The sequence below is a fragment of the Trichoplusia ni genome, chromosome 23 (assembly GCF_003590095.1).
Source record: "Trichoplusia ni isolate ovarian cell line Hi5 chromosome 23, tn1, whole genome shotgun sequence".
NCBI lineage: Eukaryota > Metazoa > Arthropoda > Insecta > Lepidoptera > Noctuidae > Trichoplusia > Trichoplusia ni.
This window is the reverse complement of record NC_039500.1, coordinates 348,609-368,812: the sequence shown is the minus strand read 5'-3', so window position 1 is coordinate 368,812 and position 20,204 is coordinate 348,609. Positions and strand designations below refer to the sequence as shown.

At 37.4% G+C, this 20,204-nt stretch overlaps 4 protein-coding genes across 4 annotated transcripts; all 4 read left to right on the top strand.

The window, feature by feature from the left end:
* The first annotated feature begins 526 nt into the window (after positions 1-526).
* LOC113504757 (L-threonine ammonia-lyase-like) lies at positions 527-3,836 on the top strand. The gene is made up of 9 exons (XM_026887185.1): positions 527-708; positions 824-937; positions 1,337-1,407; positions 1,631-1,918; positions 2,126-2,288; positions 2,439-2,597; positions 2,900-3,036; positions 3,109-3,334; positions 3,564-3,836. The coding sequence occupies exons 1-9, from the start codon at positions 694-696 to the stop codon at positions 3,735-3,737; spliced, it is 1,347 nt and encodes a 448-aa protein (XP_026742986.1). The 5' UTR covers positions 527-693; the 3' UTR covers positions 3,738-3,836.
* Positions 3,837-5,119: 1,283 nt separating this feature from the next.
* On the top strand, positions 5,120-9,159 carry LOC113504743 (L-threonine ammonia-lyase-like). The gene is given in 10 exon segments (XM_026887172.1): positions 5,120-5,329; positions 6,254-6,367; positions 6,538-6,608; positions 6,689-6,976; positions 7,494-7,572; positions 7,574-7,657; positions 7,772-7,927; positions 8,089-8,225; positions 8,312-8,537; positions 8,898-9,159. Coding segments are annotated over 10 exon segments (1,347 nt in total). The 5' UTR covers positions 5,120-5,311; the 3' UTR covers positions 9,072-9,159.
* A 277-nt stretch (positions 9,160-9,436) lies between these two features.
* Positions 9,437-13,563, top strand: LOC113504741 (L-threonine ammonia-lyase-like). Its single transcript, XM_026887167.1, has 11 exons — positions 9,437-9,806; positions 9,977-10,099; positions 10,211-10,281; positions 10,374-10,470; positions 10,649-10,839; positions 11,057-11,219; positions 11,757-11,912; positions 11,991-12,133; positions 12,214-12,313; positions 12,398-12,532; positions 13,361-13,563. Exons 1-11 carry the CDS (start codon positions 9,693-9,695, stop codon positions 13,505-13,507), a joined length of 1,440 nt encoding a protein of 479 aa, XP_026742968.1. The 5' UTR covers positions 9,437-9,692; the 3' UTR covers positions 13,508-13,563.
* A 2,378-nt stretch (positions 13,564-15,941) lies between these two features.
* On the top strand, positions 15,942-19,191 carry LOC113504747 (L-threonine ammonia-lyase-like). The gene is made up of 10 exons (XM_026887175.1): positions 15,942-16,355; positions 16,740-16,850; positions 16,960-17,030; positions 17,104-17,391; positions 17,475-17,637; positions 17,801-17,956; positions 18,144-18,280; positions 18,364-18,463; positions 18,693-18,818; positions 18,979-19,191. The coding sequence occupies exons 1-10, from the start codon at positions 16,341-16,343 to the stop codon at positions 19,123-19,125; spliced, it is 1,314 nt and encodes a 437-aa protein (XP_026742976.1). The 5' UTR covers positions 15,942-16,340; the 3' UTR covers positions 19,126-19,191.
* The last annotated feature ends 1,013 nt before the right edge of the window (positions 19,192-20,204 follow it).

Genomic DNA, 20,204 nt, shown 5'->3' with positions numbered 1-20,204 from the left:
GTTCTTCTTCTTAGTCGTTGCACTCTTGGCAGAGTGGTCGTGGTCGTCATTTCAGCTGTTAGTGGCTCGCCTAACTATACGCCGCCATTCCTGTCTGATGGCCGCCTTTAATAAGTAATAAATATATATAAAAAAACTTTACTTTTTCTAAAATTGTATAGAAATATAAAAACTTGAAAAATACTTCTAAGGGTCTCTATATAAAAGGTAACAGAAGCCAAAAACATTTATTTTATTTTTTCTCAGTCTGTTTGTTGTTCGATTACTTAGAAGAAAAACAAAACACCTACTATAAGAATTTTGATCGAGCTTTATGTACTCACAAAATAGAAATACAAAACCACAGCATAACGTTAGGTACAAGACGTACGAAGGTGTTGCTTATTTCATACGAAATCTCTAAATAACAGTAGACCCGCGCTTGGATGTCTTTGAAAAAACTTTGGAAACTATCAACCCCTCATAACGTGATATCAAACTCTGAAAATATTTACGCCTCAAGTGAACGGCCTTCTTTCACAGGAAAATAAAAAAGAAAGTAAAAATTCAAATTGTCAAATATAACGCCTGTTCCGATAGTACGTTGGCTTTTTCAAATACATAACCAATATGAAACAAAATTATTAAAGTAAACCATGTCCTCATAAATACAGGAAAGCCGAAATAAAAATATTTAAAATCACATAATCTGAGATGGCGGGTAAAGATGTAAGTTTTTTACGACTCGTCCAAAATTAAACGTCAAATTTCACTGACCATGAAAAGTGAAAAGGTATCGTATCTCTGTTATAAAAAACGGATGTTTTAAAATACGTTATTTCAGGACCCAGAGTACGACGAGTTCTGTGACCCCGATAATCCCCGCAAAGTCAAGTATGAAGACATATTGGCCGCGTCGAAACGTATTTTGGGCCAAATCGTTCGAACACCATGCCCGGTACGAGGCATGCTTATGATAATATGAACTCCACCTAACGTACAACTGCATCCAGTTATAAAAAGCAGGCTTGTATTCTGCTAAATACCAGCGATATTTGTTTTAAAATGGCATTATTTCTGGAGCTGCTAATTATTCGGAAAGCAGTAGAACGTATGGTCTGTTGCTTCAAGAGTTCATAGGAACAGACAACTTTTGAATTATACAGTGTGTTTTCTAAGTGACTTCGTAGAGTCGTAGCTTTAATCCTAGCGTTTCGTAGGCTCGTAGCACTACTTGCTGTTGTATTGGGAGCAAACGAAAAATAATATAATCGATATTGATAATGTTGTCTAAAAGTTTGTTAGAACTAATGTTTTTTGAGTTGAAACAATTCTAATTGCACCTTTAATTATCTAGAGATGCCACATGTCCTCCAGACTTGGGATGGACCTGTATATGAAGCAAGAATTTTTACAACACACAGGATGGTACGGCGATATTTTATATATACATTATAAATTGCAATCACGTCTTACTTTAGCAATTTTATTATTACTCCATAAAATAACGATTTAAACGACGAGTCTAAATCAGTCATGCACAGTTACATCTATTGTACTGCAGTTCATTGAATGAATTCTTTAAAATCTTTTATTATTCTTTCTTCTTGGCATTACTTCTAAAAGATTCTGACAAGGGCCGCAATTATAGTTTCAAGGAGCGAGGAGTTCGTAACACTTTGTTGTTGCTAAGTGAAGAACAGAGGAAGAACGGCGTAATAGCTGCCAGTACGGGCAACCACGCCATCGCTCTGAGCTACCACGCCGCGCAGATGGGCATCCCGAGCGTGGTGGTGATGCCCGTGCACGCCCCCATCACCAAAATGACTAAGGCGGAGAAAACGGGAGGGAAGGTCATACTGCAAGGAAACAGCATGGCGGAGAGCAAACTCTTTGCAATGAGCATGGCAAAGGAAAAGAAGATGGTGTACGTTAACGGGTAAGTCCATCAACACAGATAAATCAATTCCTTATTTGCATTCCACAAGAATTTGTATGCTGTAGAGATGTTTAAAGCTGTTTCTTCTCGACAGCTAGCAAGCGGTGAAGTGTGGGAGTGCTATCTGTTAATTTCGAATTTGAATATATGAATTATTTTTCGTTTCTTTTTCAATAGTTAGAGTAATACGTGTTTTTTTTTATCTAGTTATGATCACCCGAACGTCATAGAGGGTCAGGGTACCATAGGTATTGAAATAGTGGAACAGGTGCCGGCGGTGGATGCAGTGCTAGTGCCGTGCGGCGGCGGCAGTCTGCTGGCCGGCGTCGCCATAGCTGTGAAACATCTCAAACCTGATGCCGAAGTCTATGTAAGTTGTGATGGGTTTATTTTTTTCGTAATAGCAAGCCTCAGGTCCAATCCATCGGATATCCATTAATATTAAAAATTAGTAAACAAAATAATATCTTTCACTTGACCGTTCAAAAAGTTTATTTCTAAGATAACTTCGTTTTTTCAGGGAATCGTTACAGACAGAACATGCAGTATGGTGGAAGCTCTGAAAAAAAATGAACGCATATTTTTGCCACTAGATACGACAATAGCTGATGGTTTAGCTGTGAACAAAGTCGGCGTGAACACTTTTTATAATTTGAAGTCGGGGATCCTCGATAAAATGGTAGGAACTGTTAGGTTGCGTTTCCGTCTGTGATGTGCAAAGAAGACTAGCGCGAGATGTATGATAAAAACCAGTAGCCTCGCTCACGCAAGCCAGTGGTTTGTTGTTCCTAGAAAACTCAGATGGAGATGTTATGCGATAGGGCGATCTGCAAACCACCACACGGCGTTGCCACACCTCATCACACCTATCGTCTGCTTAGCACATCCCTGGTTGAATCGCAGCCTTAATGTTATTAGTATCTTTACGAAATCCGTCATAAAATGCGATAGTAATAATATAACTGAGTGCTTTGGTTGCAGGTTGTAGTAAGAGAGGACTGGGTGGCTCGTGCTTTAATGCACATTACAGACGAAGAAAGATGCGTTATAGAAGGTGCTGCGGCTACCACTGTAGCGTCTATCATGGCTGGCCTGTTCCCGAACCTTAAAGGAAAAAAGTGAGTATTTAAATAAAAATACTTGCAACGGAGGTACTGCAACCAGAAAATTAACAAATTCATAATTCACAGGGTGGTTTGTGTCTTCTCTGGGGGTAATATTGACACGACTACATTAACACGAGCTCTTGAACGAGGCCTGGTGGCGGAAGGTCGGATGGTGAAGTTCAAAGTGACCGTGTCTGACCGGCCCGGCGGCATGTCGGACCTGTGCACGCTGATGGCTAACGTGGGCGTCACCATGAGGGACTGCGTGCCAGAGCGGGCATGGATCCGGGGAGACGTCTTCAGTTGCCAAGTAACTACCCTTACCTGTTCTATAAATATAATTTATCGTTTGTTCTGGATTAATCATGTCTTCGCAAGGTCATCTGATTGTTTTATCACGGACCCAGTTGCACACAGGTGTGAGAAAATTCAATATTTGGCTTCATTTGACATGCATATCAACTTAACATGTTGGTATTACATAACCTTAGTCACTTTTAAGATTTGTAACGTCTTCTCATAAAAACCTATTGTTACAGTTAAAAGTCATTGTTGAAACTAAAGGATGGGACCATACCAAAACGTTGGTTGAGCAGATAAAGAAGCATTACAAAGACTACTTCTTCCAAGACATAAACGAACATGTGGATTCGAATTCGGGCGCTAAGCGCGGGCCCTGCCTCGCGCCGAACCCCGTCTGCATGCAGAAGTAGACCCATCTCACTGTATCTTCATCGGAAACCGTTTAGTAACATAACTTGTAAACATTTGTCAATAAAATAAATACTTCTTACAGAATGGCACAATATGAATTAATGTTTATAAAAATACCAAATATGTTTCAACAAGTAGGTATAGACTGCTTTTTTAGCCATCATTATTCTCGGTTATTTACCTACAGAAAATATCGTAGTTCTCTAGATACAGGTTACTCCAAACTAAACTGGCGACTTGATGATTGAAATGAAATCATGTCAAATCATTATAATCTAAGTCTAATGTCGCCTTGCAAGGCAAAACATGCCGCTCCAAGACCAGCTTTACTCAGACCATGTCTTTATCGAGAATAACGCGAAAGCTTTTTGTCTGGTCTGTTACTTTTATTCCTAACTTAGCTCTTTATAGCCCTATACTGAAATTACATTACCTACACTGCAAAAGCCAAACGTTAGAAGACAAGGATCGACAGGTACGCTGTTTCAGCTGGATTGGGATTGAGTTCTAAAAATTTAGCTTACAAGATCGTTTTTCTTTCGACCACGTGACATAACATGATTTCTTAAGCTTACGCTAAAATAGAATAAATCTTATAACAACCATCTTGAAACCATGATTTACACCTGGCCTTAATAAATCTATAATAATTATAAAAACAATAAGCTACCCTTGCTTGTCGCTCATAACACTTCATTTTTATACCAGATCTAGAAACTTCTTGATCATATACTGAGTGGAACGGGGTGAATATGACTGTTGAGGTAAATAGAGGCACATTTTGAAGAGGGAACACTTACTACCTTCGGTCTTCTAACATGCGTTGACTTTTAAAGGAAAACAGCCTTCTCATATAATATTCATTTCTATTTAACCCGCCCGACACGCTAAAAACACAAGTGCAGGTAGGTTCGATACAAGGCTTAGCACAAATAAGCTAAAGTAAAGGACACCTTAAAGAATATCTGGTCCATTTTTTGGGATGTTTAGGGTAAAAATGACCTAGACAATAATGTATCCACTCAGCATAATACTTCGCTCAGCGTTTAGACCGCGGCGACACGCGACGGCGGCATTTAGAGAGTGACAACAACGTTTTCATTGTACCTCTTATTTTACTCAAAAGCGGAGGTTAATTCAGACCTATTCTTCACATCGTTTGCGTTTTCCTAGGATTTACAAATTGCCTATTTTGAACTTGTAATGTAGTAGTAACTTGTAATGTAAGGCGCGATGTAAGAATTTAAATTCTCTCGTTATGAATTCAGATCGACAACCCTGCTGTGTGAAGCCAGCCTAAGCTATCCAACAAAGTAGATACGGATCTTTTCTTTAGTTGTAGGCCACACACACTTGACAATTTGTTTTATAGTTCGTGCTTTGCAAAGAAATGAGATAAATTTGACAAGTTCATTGTCAGTTTGAAAAATATGTTTGATTCGTCCGTTAATTCCCATTCCCTGTAACCAAACAACCAAAATGAAAAATTACTAGTATTAAAAAGGAACAAATCAAAACAAAGTAATCAGAAACAAAAAAATATTTGCAATATTTTTAGGTAAATTGTCCCGAGATGGGAAACCCTAAAGACGTAAGTACTAAGCATGATATTCTTAAATAATTCTCAATATGAAAAAGAGGAACGAATGGTAAGGCATTTAGATCAAACTGGGTATCAAAATTTGATCGCCTAGGTCTTGGCCTTAAGGTCGACTCTCGGTTCTATTTAGGTGCTGTAAGGCACAGCTTATCATAAAAACGCTTGGCTAAATACATGTGCTTTATAAAAAAAAAATAGCCAAGTGCGAGTCGCAAGCGCGCGCAAATGTTTACGTACCAATACATGATTATTTATAAAAAGGGGCAATAAAATCAAGTCTGCTGTATGGCAATCCCCATAAACACTGATTTTATTGTTTGTTTTATAATATTTGCTGTTATAGCGGGAACATTTTCTAATTTCTCTTTAAAAAATTCAACTCTGTTAACACAGACCAAAGTCGAGAAATGAAAAGTTGGATAGCTAATAGCTCAGTATTTATTTATTTTCACATCATAACAAATTGTAGACATGAAAATACCTTCTTTGACAGCAAGTTAACTGCATAACTTATTAATGCAGTATATATCTACTATTTGTAAAGAAAAGCAGCATATTTTTTATTATAACTTTTACTCTACTTCTTTTTTACTCTTAGAGTATTCATTGTACCAATTTAGTTCTGAACATTTTAGATTCAACATTTTTTTTTAAATATTAGGCTTTTATTTTTTATACTATTTAAATTACTCAGATGATTCAGTCAGCCGCAGGCTCTCGGTGAGAGATCACGTATCATTTAACAAAATACGCGAAAATGACACCAAAACAGTTACCTACACCAGTTTTGTCATATATCGTTAAATTGTTGTCTAAACTCAGTCTTGCGACTAAAACGAAGTTGGAAGTAGGAAGCTTCAGCGCTTGCTCTTCTCTCCTTCTGATTTCTTTCCGAAACCTTTATAACTTTTTTAGGATCCCGAATATGATGAGTTTTGTGACCCAGACAACCCACGTAAGATCAAGTATGAAGATATCTTAGCTGCATCCAGGCGTATGGCCGGCCTAGTCGTAAAAACACCACTGCCGGTATACAATCATATCTCTAAAAAAAAAATTATGTTAAATGTACTTAGACTAATCCTTGTGAACGTAGAAAATGATATCTTTTAATTATTGTATTGTATGTAGAATATAATATTTTGGTGTATAGTTATAGTTGAAATAATTTGAGAATAATTATAATATTTTGACCACAGCGAACCCATATGTCCGACAGGCTGGGAATGGATTTATATATTAAACAGGAATTCTTACAATACACAGGATGGTAATAAACAATTTTTTACATAAAAAATGCTCCTAAATTACAAAATATACAGTTACGTTACCCACTGCTTTCTTCGACAGTTTTAAGGAACGTGGCGTCAGGAACACATTATTACTCTTGAACGATGACCAGAAAAAAAATGGCGTAACAGCAGCTAGTACTGGTAACCACGGTATCGCTATGTGCTACGTGTCTGCACAGATGGGCATGCCCAACGCCGTGGTGATGCCCATCCACGCTCCCATCACTAAAGTCAACAAGGCCGAGCGGCAAGGTGGAAAGGTGATCCTGTTCGGCAACAACATGGCCGAAGCAAAACGACACGCCATGACATACGCAAAAGAGAAGAAAATGGTGTATGTCAATGGGTAAGTCTTTTACTGTAAACTTTTGTACCGCGGCAGCTCTCTTCCTCATCCGCAAGAGTGTGACTTTTAGAGATGGCAGTAGGGGTTATTGGTACTTTGATGAGCACATCATTATCGCCTAAGTTTTTTTTTTTAAAGCATAATACGACATAACATGTTTCTTTCTCTCATTTATATAAAAGTCTGAAGCCTGACTGGTCTTCCCTTAGTATGTTATTAAACAAAAAATATTTTTTAACTCTACATTAAGATCGTCAGCAGGGTTTACTAGCTCTTCAATGATTAAAAGCTCGTAGGGAGGTTTCAGAAAATCGCTTCTCTGAACTAGTAAAAAATACAGCGTTTTCAAATTCTCTTTATCAATTCGATTGTCACTTGAATCATTATTGGTGATAGACAAACTTTGAGAATTATGCATCTTACCTAATCAACAGAGACTCAAAAGAAAATGATATTGCAGGTTCCTCCTTATAGGACGATATTTCATTCATTTTATTTGCAATTTCTTTTATTTTAGTTTTGATCATCCTAACGTAATAGAAGGCCAAGGTACCGTGGGTATAGAGATTATGGAACAGTTGCCGACGGTAGACGCCAGTGCTAGTGCCGTGCGGCGGCGGCAGTCTGCTGGCCGGGGTCGCTATAGCTGTTAAACATCTTAAACCTGATACAGAAGTATATGTAAGTCTGCACTTACAAAAAACAACTGCATCTATCAACATTTTTTTTATATATTTCGTATGGCATCGATTAAGACGTATTTGTTTTATAAATGATGCTATAACTGTTTTTCAGGGTGTTCAAACTGATAAATGTTGCGGTATGGTAGAGGCACTCAGAAAAAATGATCGAGTATTCGTTACTATAGATTCCACTCTTGCTGACGGCTTAGCTGTTAACAAAGTCGGCGTTAACACATTCTACAACCTTAAAGGGTTGGTCGACAAAATGGTAACTGTATTTGATTTTTAAATACATCATGAAAAATAGTCTTACAGATCACTGTTGTCCTGTTGTACGCACTTACACATTTTTTTTAAGCCTAATTGACCAGAGTTCTATACTATGTCTGATGTCTTATAGAGTTCTACATGTGAGAGATTGTTTTACAGGTTATAGTGAGAGAGGATTGGGTAGCACGTGCCATCATGCACATAGTCGAGGAAGAAAGATTCGTGGTGGAAGGAGCAGGAGCAGTGACAGTTGCATCTGTCATGGCAGGCCTCTTCCCTAATTTAAAGGGCAAAAAGTGAGTTTATGGACATGACAGCAGCAAACCCCACATCGACTGCGGCATGACCATGTGACTAATTGTATATAATTATCATTCTGCAGAGTGGTGTGCGTTTGTTCCGGAGGAAATATTGACACAACCACATTAGCTCGGTCCCTGGAGCGCGGCATGGCAGCTGAAGGTCGCCTGGTGAAGTTCAAAGTGACCGTGTCGGACCGGCCCGGAGGCATGGCTGACATGTGCAGTTTGCTCGCCACCATCGGCGTCACCATTCGAGACTGCGTGCCCGAGAGGGCCTGGGTCAAAGGGGATGTTTTTAGTTGTCAAGTGAGTATTTGACCATTTCTATTCTCGTTATGAGCCCCCGCGAATCGCTATGACAAACTTTAATAGCTTTCTTATTTTGCCATGGCTCAATATTTTTTGAAAATACATTGTACGTGCTTCAAATTCCATCCAGGAGGTGTCTTGCTGTCAATAGTGATTATCATAGTAGTTATAACAACTAGGAATAAACATAAATTAATCGTTTCCAAATTTAGGCAAACTAAAACGAACTCAGTCGTTTTTATAAAATTACATTTAGTTTATTTAGTGTGATAATTAAATAAATAAATATTTTTAATTTTAAAATTTAAATTAAGAAATATAGCACTGCCCTCCTGTCATAATAATAATCTTTTTCAGTTAAAAGTAATCGTCGAAACCAGAGGATGGGACCACACAAAAGAGCTGGTAGAGCAGATCAAGAAGCACTACAAAGACTACGTGTTCCAAGACATGAACGAGCGCACAGACAAGACGTCGGGCGCCCGGCGCGGGCCCTGCCTCGCGCCCAACCCCGTCTGCATGCAGAAGTAGACGCACCTCTCCGCAGGAACGTTCAGTGTATCGCACACATGTCCATCACAGACTACCTCCGATTTCGTCAATAAACCGATTTACCTTATACTTGTTTTTTTTTAATTGGTGATAGATTCCTTATCAAAGGCCTATTGTTGTTCTTTATCCCACAATACAGGTATCATCTCACACCAAATACGGCTCGTTTTCGACGTTACGTCGGTCAGTTCGTCCGCGAACGACATCGACGACGACGGCGACGTCTTTAAGATTAAGGCTTTTCTTTGATTCCAAAATATCGAATCCATACATTGTATTTTGATAAATTTAATAGCTTCTGCATAACATCAGAGACTCATAATAGAAGCTTAATGACTTGAAAAGCTGATGGGCTGGATCACCCTAATATCTTGGTTGCTTTTTGTTTATTTATAACAGAAAATAGAATAGACCTCCACAAATTATTATAAATCCTTTTCGAGCTTAGTTTTCTTTACCCTAGCATAGATAATCATTGCAGTTTTTCATCTATGCCGATTCACAATGCACCTGTCAACACACACCCGCCACTGGTCTGCCTAACACAATAGAATAACAAATGCAATAGAATCATCAAAGAAAACTGCAATAGTTAACAGAATGCCGAAGGCTCCGTTGCCTGCCCCCGCCCCCCCGGAATGTAAGGAGTCCCTGGGTCAGAGCCCCGCAGTCCTCGCCAAACGAGATATCATCCACACAGAAAGTTGGTGCCCAGTAAGTAACTTGTTTCCAAATAAAGAAGTAGCTACAAGAAGTACAAGTAATCGATGTGACACTTTCTCTCTGAATCAAGAGAACGCACTTTATTGTGAGATCAGGATTTTAAAGTTGCAAACAAATGTTTTTAATCGTATACTGATAAATGTTTATATTTATGTTTTCAGAATCCAAATCAATTTGATTACGATAAATTTTGCGATCCAAAATATCCCAAAACTGTACATTTCAGCCAAATTTTAAAAGCGCACGACATCATTAAGGAGTACATACCGCCTACCCTACTGACGGCAAGTGCTTTCTGAATGTTATCATCAATAGTAATTAGAGCATACAGTTATGAATAATGATAGTTGAGCATTTAGAGCAATTAATTACGGAAAAGATCTTAAACTTTACAGAAATCAAAATGTTGCAAAAGATTTTCAATGGAATTATATTTCAAAGTAGAAACCTTTCACAGAACTGGAAGGTAAGCTTACTTAACACTAATTCGAGATACTTACGTTTAGTTACACCTACTTTGGAACGTTTATTAGCTTTAATGAGTATTTTCTGGCGTAGCTTCCACGAGCGGGCTGCTATTTATTCATTGGTAACCCTGACTCCCGAGCAACGGCATCAAGGAGTTGTTACGGCATCCGTAGGAAATTGGGCTATGGTGATGTTTTACACTAAATATCAAAAGCAAATTACACATATAATTCAATTCACATGTAAATATTAGAGAAATTCGACTAATATCAGAGCCTTATTCTCTCATCCCTTAAATAGTAATACTGGTTTTCTTGTGTCTGTTCTAAATACCTTTTTAATTAAGTTATTACTGGGTGCGGTAGGCTCTAGCATATCAAGCCTACCTGTTCAACATTCGAGTGACGGTCGTGCTGCCCGTGGTGACTGCCTTCAGAGTGGTGGACAAGTGCAAGAGTTACGGAGCTCACGTGCTACTCTACGGGAACAACTTCGCGGAGGCGAAACAACGAGCCTTCACACTCATCGCCCAATCCCGAGGCTTCTACTTGAATGGGTTCAACTTTGGAAATAACTTAAAAAAAAATCTTAAGACACTGAAACCTCACTTTTTGATTGACTCTTTTTCTCTAGAATTTCTATATTTATTAATTTGCTCTCGTATAAAAAGTTTAATAAAAACTACTACGTATTTGGTCAGTAGGTAATGTAACATGTCAGACTCATAACCTGATTTCTTACGATCTGTAATATTTAGCTTGTTAATTGTGTAGGTTTGACCACCCTCACGTGATCGCCGGCGACGGCTCCGTCGGTATAGAGATCATGCAGCAGCTGCCCGACGTGGAGGCCATCCTCGTGCCGGTCGGCGGCGGCGGCCTGCTAGCGGGCGTGGCCGCCGCCGTCAAACACCAAAATCGAAAAGTTCTAATATACGTAATTCTTCCTCCCATATTGCTTAATCTGGGCCCCGATTCTGCTATTTGCTATGACCGATGAATGAATGGCAATTGGATTGAATTTGAAATTATTCCTATTCGTTTAAGCTCACAATAATTGAAAATTTCATAATATTGTATGTTTATTATAGTGTACCGTACTGTACCCGTACTGTATTTCCAATTATTGTGAAGGAAAAATGCTTAGACAATGCGAAAAGTGTAATTTTGAGCTAATTTTCATCAATTCATCGGCCATTGTAAATAGGAGAAATGGGGCCCTGTAGTCTCTCGCCCAGCGTTTAATGTGCACAATGCGTAAATTTGTGACACCCAACTAACGTGTAAAACAAACGTTTAAAGCTTGCAAAATAAGACTATGTGTCTCAAAAAATGAACACTTACACACATATACACATACTTACATAGTTCAATGATAAGCAAAAAAAATGTGATAACCTTTTGTTACTAGTGCCAACATTATTTAATCAATTTATTATTTAATTCAATTTGTAATGTTTTTTACTGTTACTAGGGTATAGAGACAGTCAAAAGCTGCGGTTTCTTCAAGGCAATGGATAATGAGAATCCCTACCAGATAGAGTCTCAAGTCGGCCTCGCCAACTCACTCATTGTACCAAAACCTGGTGAAAATGCATTTCACACAGCTCGATCATTGATAGACAAAATGGTTAGTCCTCCACATTCATTACAGTTGTTAAATTCAATCAACAACTCTTTAAGCTATGTTGGTGGCTCTATTTTAAAGGTACTCGTCGATGATGACTGGATAGCAAGAGCTGTTTTACATTTACTAGAACAGGAAAATCTAGTTTCGGAAGGTGCAGGAGCTATCGCCTTAGGATCCCTCTTGTGCTTACCTGATATTCTACCAGAGTTACACGGCAAAAAGTATGAAGTCTTTAGTATTGTACTTAGGTACCTGTATAATAAAGTGTGAAGTAGCTTAATAACTTGCGATATTCTTGCAGAGTGGTCTGCATCGTTTCTGGTGGTAATTTAGAAATCTTTCCTATGATAAAGGTTATTACGCGCGCTAAAATAATTGAAGGTTGCAATGTATCATTGACGGTAAGATTGCATTGGCTTTAGTAGAAACCATTTTAAAATATTTCTGTGAACAATCCAATTATTTGCTGTTATGATTTGTTTAAGGTTCGTATTTCAGGGGGTCGGACAGACTACGAGCGTAGGAGGATCTTTAAAGCCCTCAAATCACTAAATTGCAATATCACGGTATGTGACTTGGAGCGCGAATGGCTGACTGAAGACAAGTTAATTGATAGCTACGTAAGAAGTCCTTCTATTTGCGTGCACTAGTAGCCCATTTTATGGCTGTAAGCCCGGTCCAAATTAAGTTGACCGTTTTGACTAAGCTCCATACTACGTAACTAGTGTATACGTGATGTGCGTGCTTTTGTAAAAAAAAAACAGTTAAATGCGTGATAAATGAAATTAATGAAATATTTATAATTACCGCACAAAAAAAAAACAGCCCAGATCAGCCATAATGTTGTTAACAAAATCGTTTTGAATTATTATTAAGTAAACTATATAGCTTTCCCGGCGGACTTCGTGCCGCCTAAGAGTCGACGATAATAAATTGCTGATTGAATTAGTTTCTTATGCTAATCGCGTCCCTTCAGCAACAGCGAATTAAGTATTAATAAATTAGTAAATAGCCTTCTGAATATGCTTTCAAACGGTATAATTTGCCAGCAATTTCAATAAAATATTAAAAGATACGCTTTAACTCAAGTAGAAGATAGAAGACACTAAAGAAGTCTCGGCGAACAAAAAGCTAAGGATTATGTCGCATGACGATTTAAAAAACGGCAATACGGCGTGTATTGCCATGATTATATATAAGTATAGATATACCTGTCAAAAAGGTCAACTTTTCACGGACAGTATAGTATCATTATTTTATAGGCAGCTGGTTTTTTTTGTCGGAGAGCCAGTAAACCGTTGTAACTTATAACTAATTATTAACTATTTATTATAACTAATAAAAAATCTATAAATAAGTATTTTGAAAATATATCCCGACACCGTCACTGTACGTCGCTCCTTTTAAATTTCTTCTTTACTTTTTTAATTATTATTTTTCTTGACCAGGTAAGCATTCAGTTTCAAACAAGAAATTTCAAGCACGCTCTTACTGTAAAAAATGTTATGGACAAGCTATTTCCTAACGTCTGTGAGTTTTGTGAAGATACCTTTAAGGACATAGCGACCTGTGCCTGTTTTCCTAGGAAGATGTAACCCAAACAACGTGATATATATGTATTTCTGTTAAATTTTAGAATGTTAGCAATCGATTTTTTATGTGCGTGTGAACTGAGGGACCACACTGGGAATTCGCGAAATAAGAATCCTAGGATTTAGTAGTAGATTTAAAACAATTGTAGAACGAACCTGGGAATTTGTAAATAAATGTATTAAAAACTACGACCCATAAAGTGTGGTCCCTCAGTTCTCACAGACAATCAGCCAGATCTCAGAAAGTGTCTTAAAAAATAGGGTTTTGTGTATTCAGACTTTTAGTAGAGAATTTTAAAGATATTTTATAAGTAGTAGACCACAAGGGATTGAAGATAAAAAAAAATATGACGACCGAACTGTGGTCCCTCAGTCCACATTAGTACGAATAATATTTTGGTAAATATAACTTGATACAATTAATAAAACCGTTTTTTTTCTACATGAGGATTTAGTAGAAGTCTTAAAACAATTTGTAAAAAAGAAATGAGCCCAAAATAACAAAGCACTTTGAAGATAACGATGTTTAAAACAGGTCCCTCAATCCTCACCTCCACCGACGTATGTGCGAGCGCTAGCTGCTAGACGAGAGGATTATCAGAATGTCTAGTGTACTTAACTTTTAGTAGTAAGTTCCTACTAAATAATAAGTATCTAAAACTGTGCATTCCTTATCTCTTAGCTGAGATAATACACATTTTTCAAATCTATAAAAATACATGGAGTAGTATGACCACAAATAAAACGAAATGCAGACAGTACTATTACATTTTATTTAATACCAGCTGTTGCCCGCGACTTCGTCCCCGTGGGTAGAAGATATTTATGATTTATACCTGCCCTGTTTTTTTTTTCACATTTTCCATTGTATCTTCGCTCCTATTAGTCGCAGCGTGATAGTTTATAGCCTAAAGCCTTCCTCGATAAGTGGTCTATTCAACACAAAAATAATTTTTCAATTTGGACCAGTAGTTCCTGAGATTAGCGCGTTCAAATAAACAAACAATCAAACAAACTCTTCAGCTTTATATATTAGTATAGAAGTATAGATAAACCGGTTTGTATGGTTTGTATGCTAAAAATTAACTTAAATTAAGTGACATTTGAATGTAGCTTAATGAATGTAAGTATATTTGTTGGTGAGTACTTTCAATAAGTTTAAAATTTTGATCATCATAACAAAAGAAACGCTTATTCATAAAACAGTGACATCGGTAATGGCTAAGACCGCCTGGAATTAAAGCTGGAATGAATTCAGATGCACCCATGATTTTAAAGATTTGATTCTTGACTGTTATTTTAATGGAAACATTAGTAAGAGAATTTTTATTAGTGCCATTTAAATCGAATGATACCTATAATTTTTGAAACTTATTCATCTCTGAAACTGAAACATTCTAATTCCTATAGTTAACGAAAATGATACGTACCTGTACCGTATTTGTATTTATATGTTAATAGATTTGCATATAAATACAAATATTTATTTATTTTGAACGCGCTAATCTCAGGAACTACTGGTCCAAATTGAAAAATTATTTTTGTGTTGAATAGACCACTTATCGAGGAAGGCTTTAGGCTATAAACTATCACGCTGCGACTAATAGGAGCGAAGATACAATGGAAAATGTGAAAAAAAAAACAGGGCAGGTATAAATCATAAATATCTTCTACCCACGGGGACGAAGTCGCGGGCAACAGCTGGTATTAAATAAAATGTAATAGTACTGTCTGCATTTCGTTTTATTTGTGGTCATACTACTCCATGTATTTTTATAGATTTGAAAAATGTGTATTATCTCAGCTAAGAGATAAGGAATGCACAGTTTTAGATACTTATTATTTAGTAGGAACTTACTACTAAAAGTTAAGTACACTAGACATTCTGATAATCCTCTCGTCTAGCAGCTAGCGCTCGCACATACGTCGGTGGAGGTGAGGATTGAGGGACCTGTTTTAAACATCGTTATCTTCAAAGTGCTTTGTTATTTTGGGCTCATTTCTTTTTTACAAATTGTTTTAAGACTTCTACTTAATCCTCATGTAGAAAAAGAACGGTTTTATTAATTGTATCAAGTTATATTTACCAAAATATTATTCGTACTAATGTGGACTGAGGGACCACAGTTCGGTCGTCATATTTTTTTTTATCTTCAATCCCTTGTGGTCTACTACTTATAAAATATCTTTAAAATTCTCTACTAAAAGTCTGAATACACAAAACCCTATTTTTTAAGACACTTTCTGAGATCTGGCTGATTGTCTGTGAGAACTGAGGGACCACACTTTATGGGTCGTAGTTTTTAATACATTTATTTACAAATTCCCAGGTTCGTTCTGCAATTGTTTTAAATCTACTACTAAATCCTAGGATTCTTATTTCGCGAATTCCCAGTGTGGTCCCTCAGTTCACACGCACATGATTTTTTTTTATGAATACCGAAATTGAGACGTAGATAGATAGACAGCCTACGTTGTGGAGTTAAATCAGTATATTAAACAATGGTTGGTATTTTTTAATTAAATTGATTATAAGCCTACCGTGTAAAGAGAGTAAAAATAAAAATCGTAGAACTATGTCAAGACTTTTATTATATAAACCTGTTTAGTAAGAAACTCTGAAAAATAAATGATTTTGAAGATACACGTTTTGCAAGCTGACATAACTTTTTGACAATACCCACCCATAAAAATGAAACAACGTTAATTTCAATAAAACTTACCTACCTCAAAATTACTTGTAATTAAAATAAAAAAAATCCACCACCTTAAAAATAATCCAGACCCTTGAAATAACCCAGGTCCTTATAAATTTCCCGTAAAATAAACTTTAGAAATGTCCCGACGAAACGTAAGTACTTTTTAACATATTGGTTTCTACCAGGCTGTGTTTTCACCAAGGATGTATGAGAAGAAGTAGCGAGGGATGTGTAGCATCAAATCTATTTTACGTAGCTCTTACAAAATCGGCTTACCGGAGGTTTTGATGGTAGAAAATAAGGCGCGACGTGCAAGACCTATTAGCGCGAGAAGCATCTGGAAACCGTCCTTGATAATGCAACTGTGCTATCGTACAGCAGCATCTAGCATTTCTACTGGAACCACTCACGTAGAACGACAGCTACGTTACTTATCCCCCCACTGCGTGCCATGCACATCCCTAGCAGATATACATATAAGGTTTAGGATATCCTCATAATTTTTTATCTTAAATGACATAAATAATGACTTGTAGGACGATTTCGACGAATATTGTGACCCCGAAAACCCTAAAATACTCAAATATGAAGAGATTGTTGAGGCAGCCGAAAGGATTAGACCACACATCATTAACACGCCTGTTTTGGTGAGTCAACAACCTTCACTCACAGGAAACTTCTGTACTAGATGGACTTGAATTGTCACTCCTCAATCAGATGATCAAAAAGTAAAATGTTTTCGTTTACTTATTTCAGGCGGCTATGACACATAAAGATTTTGGGATATATATTCACTATAAACTAGAATTCATGCAGAGGTCCGGAAGGTAAGGAGAGCACTTATATAATATTTTATTCACATAAGTAATTTAATATTTTATTACCTAATTTATTCTACAGTTTTAAGGAACGCGGTTCTTTGAACGTGCTCCAACAATTGCCTCTCGACAAGAAAAAGCTTGGCGTAGTCGTAGCATCAATAGGAAATGAAGGAATAGGGCTGAGTTACCACGGAGCCAAGCTCAACATCCCCGTGATCGTAGTGATGCCTATCACTGTACCAATTGACAAACTACAGAGATGTCACTACTTCGGGGCTAAGGTGGTCGTCCAGGGAACTAACTTGATGGAGGCTCAAAAATATGCACGAGCTCTAGCGAGAGACAAAGGCCTCACATACATAAATGGGTACGGAGAAAATATAGTCAGATGATATTTAATTTTCCCATTTTGTACTTACCCTGCTATAATATAAAGAGGTTTTTCCTCAGACGGGACCACCCACACATTCTTGCCGGCTACGGCAGCCTTGCTTTGGAAATCCTGGAAACAACGCCGTTTTTGGATGCAATAGTAATACCCGTGGGGTCCGGAGGATTAGCCGCTGCTGTGGCAACCGTCATAAAACACCAAAAACCTAATGTACTCGTTTATGTGAGTTACTTCAATCGCTACCTACTTACAACTCTAAATGATAGCTTCAATTATTTTGCATTCTCATTTTTCTTTCATTTAGATGTAAAAATAGAAATCACATACGGGATTCCTATTTTATATGTAGTTTATGATTGTCTAGTAAAAAAATATTTTCACATAGGGAGTGCAACCCGAGTCAATGCCTACATTTTTCAACTCTTTGGAAAGTGAAGAGATGGCCACTCTACCGACGACAAACAACCTGGCAGATGCTATAACAGTCAACGCCATCGGATGTAACGCCTTTGCCACTGCAAAGCCACTTTTGGACAAAATGGTCAGTGTAGTAATTTTTTAGGCTATCTAATTAATATACATATTATGTACCCACATTGTCTCATTCGCACTAGTGGTGGAGCGGTTGCTGTCAAAAATGTCGGTTGGAACACATATCTCAGCGTAACCTTTGTCTACTTAACAGGACTATGCCTTATTTAAATCAAGTTTAAATTTTCTGTTCGCAGCTCCTTGTCAAGGATGACTGGATAGCTCGATCAATGTTGCACTTGACCGAGAGAGAGAAATTCGTGGTAGAAGGCGCTGGAGCATGCACACTAGCTGTTGTTATCGGAAACCTGGTGCCAGAACTCAAATTGAAAAAGTATTATTTTCTTCTTAGACAATTTACAAGCAAATGTCGTTTTTTCCGATCTCAATATGAATACGAAAACAAATATATTTCAGTGTGGTATGTCTTCTTACTGGAGGAAACTGTGACAACGTTATGCTGACGCGATGCTTAGAAAGAGGATTAGCTGCAGAAGGACGCCTGGTCAAATTTAGAGTAGGATATTTTCTTTATAATACTTCTTGACCTATTTTTGGCTAGTTATCACTCTTAGGTACAGCTTTAAATCAGTAAATTTTGGGCAAATGCTACACCAGGTGTTGCAATATGAAATATATAACGCATCTCTCGCTTCTATAATAGTAAGAAACAGGCAATCTAATTATTAGAGCATGCACTGACGGTACAATTAAAGACCGTTATTTACCATTTCTCAAATACACAGGTTGGTGTCAGGAATGACCCCATATCCAAGGCAACCCTGATGAAACTCCTCGCAAACGGGGGATACAACATGCATCGCCACTACCAAGACAACTCGTGGACACAAGACGAGGATTATTTCGTTGAGGTGTGTATTCTACTTTTCCTTCTTCATATCTTTGAAAGTCCTGTACCATTTGGGCCTAAGTGCCCGTAGGTCTCTGACGTCTTACGCGGTTTAACAATTCATCAGTGTCATGGAACTTAGCAACTGTTGTTGTAGATACTTAATACTGATGTATTTTTAGATGAGAATGGTGTGTGAAACAAAGGGATTGGAGCATGCTTTAGAATTAAAAAGGATGATAGAGAAGGCATACCCATGCACCTCTATTTTCGAGACGGAACCATTTAATGACAGAAGGACCTGCCCTTGCTATGTCAGAAAACAATAAAGATTTATTCCACGCTCACACAATCTGATATTTATAACGTAAATCAATAAACCAAATTACAGTCAATACTTTTGTTTTAGTTTATAGCAGGTTAATCCCTCCAGCCCAGTAACATTTTCATCATCGATATCGTAAATATAAAATGCTCATATGTAAGTATCTATTTAGATATATTATTTTCGCTAACGATCGATGTAAATATCGATTCCTGTAATGGCAAATTCTTTGCTTACCTACCTACATTTATTATATTGAAAATAATATTTCGACGATAGATATATTCATTCACACCCGAATTCTGATAGCGTACAACTCTCAAACAAAAACGTTGGGATCCGACCCTGAAACGCCTGACACAGATGTCCAGTCATTTAACCGCTGCACGCAATGTCTCGCCAAACAAGTTTTAAATAACCTGGCCGCATGAAGTATACAAAAAATTAAGTGTACCTAAATTAACAGCGTTTCCGAATAAGATATAAATTACCTATACCTATAAATGCTCATTGGATATGGTAGTAAGAATATTTGTTTAACAAATAAATAGGACCGCTTGATCATTTGCGACCTGCGGGTACGCGTGAGGTGCGGTCGCGTCATTCACCTACGGTGCTAGAAAAATGACGTCGAACTCGAAAGTAATTAAGTGCAATAACTGTAACATTGTGATATGTGAGGTGTTAGCCTATGTCCAGAACAAAATGGATGTTATGGATGAGGAAAGCTTAATGAGATTGTGTGTCACAAGTTTTTCTGAAGAGGAGATTGAAGCGGCTAAAAACTTGCTTTTCGATTCGATCACTACTACAAGACGTAAAATTTCGCGTAAGAGAGAAGGAAAATCACAGAGGGATCTTGCTGATATAATTACATTATTTAAAGAAACAGATCCGGAATTAGTACCCATATTTGTTGCTCGGGAACTACATAAATTACCACCAATATCGTTTGATCATCTGGATGCAAGTAAACTTCTGAAGGATATTTTGTTGTTGCAAAACGAACTAAAGATTATTAAGGATTCCTACGTGACTAACAAACAGTTAGATGATTTAAAATTACATATTGAGCAGTCCAAA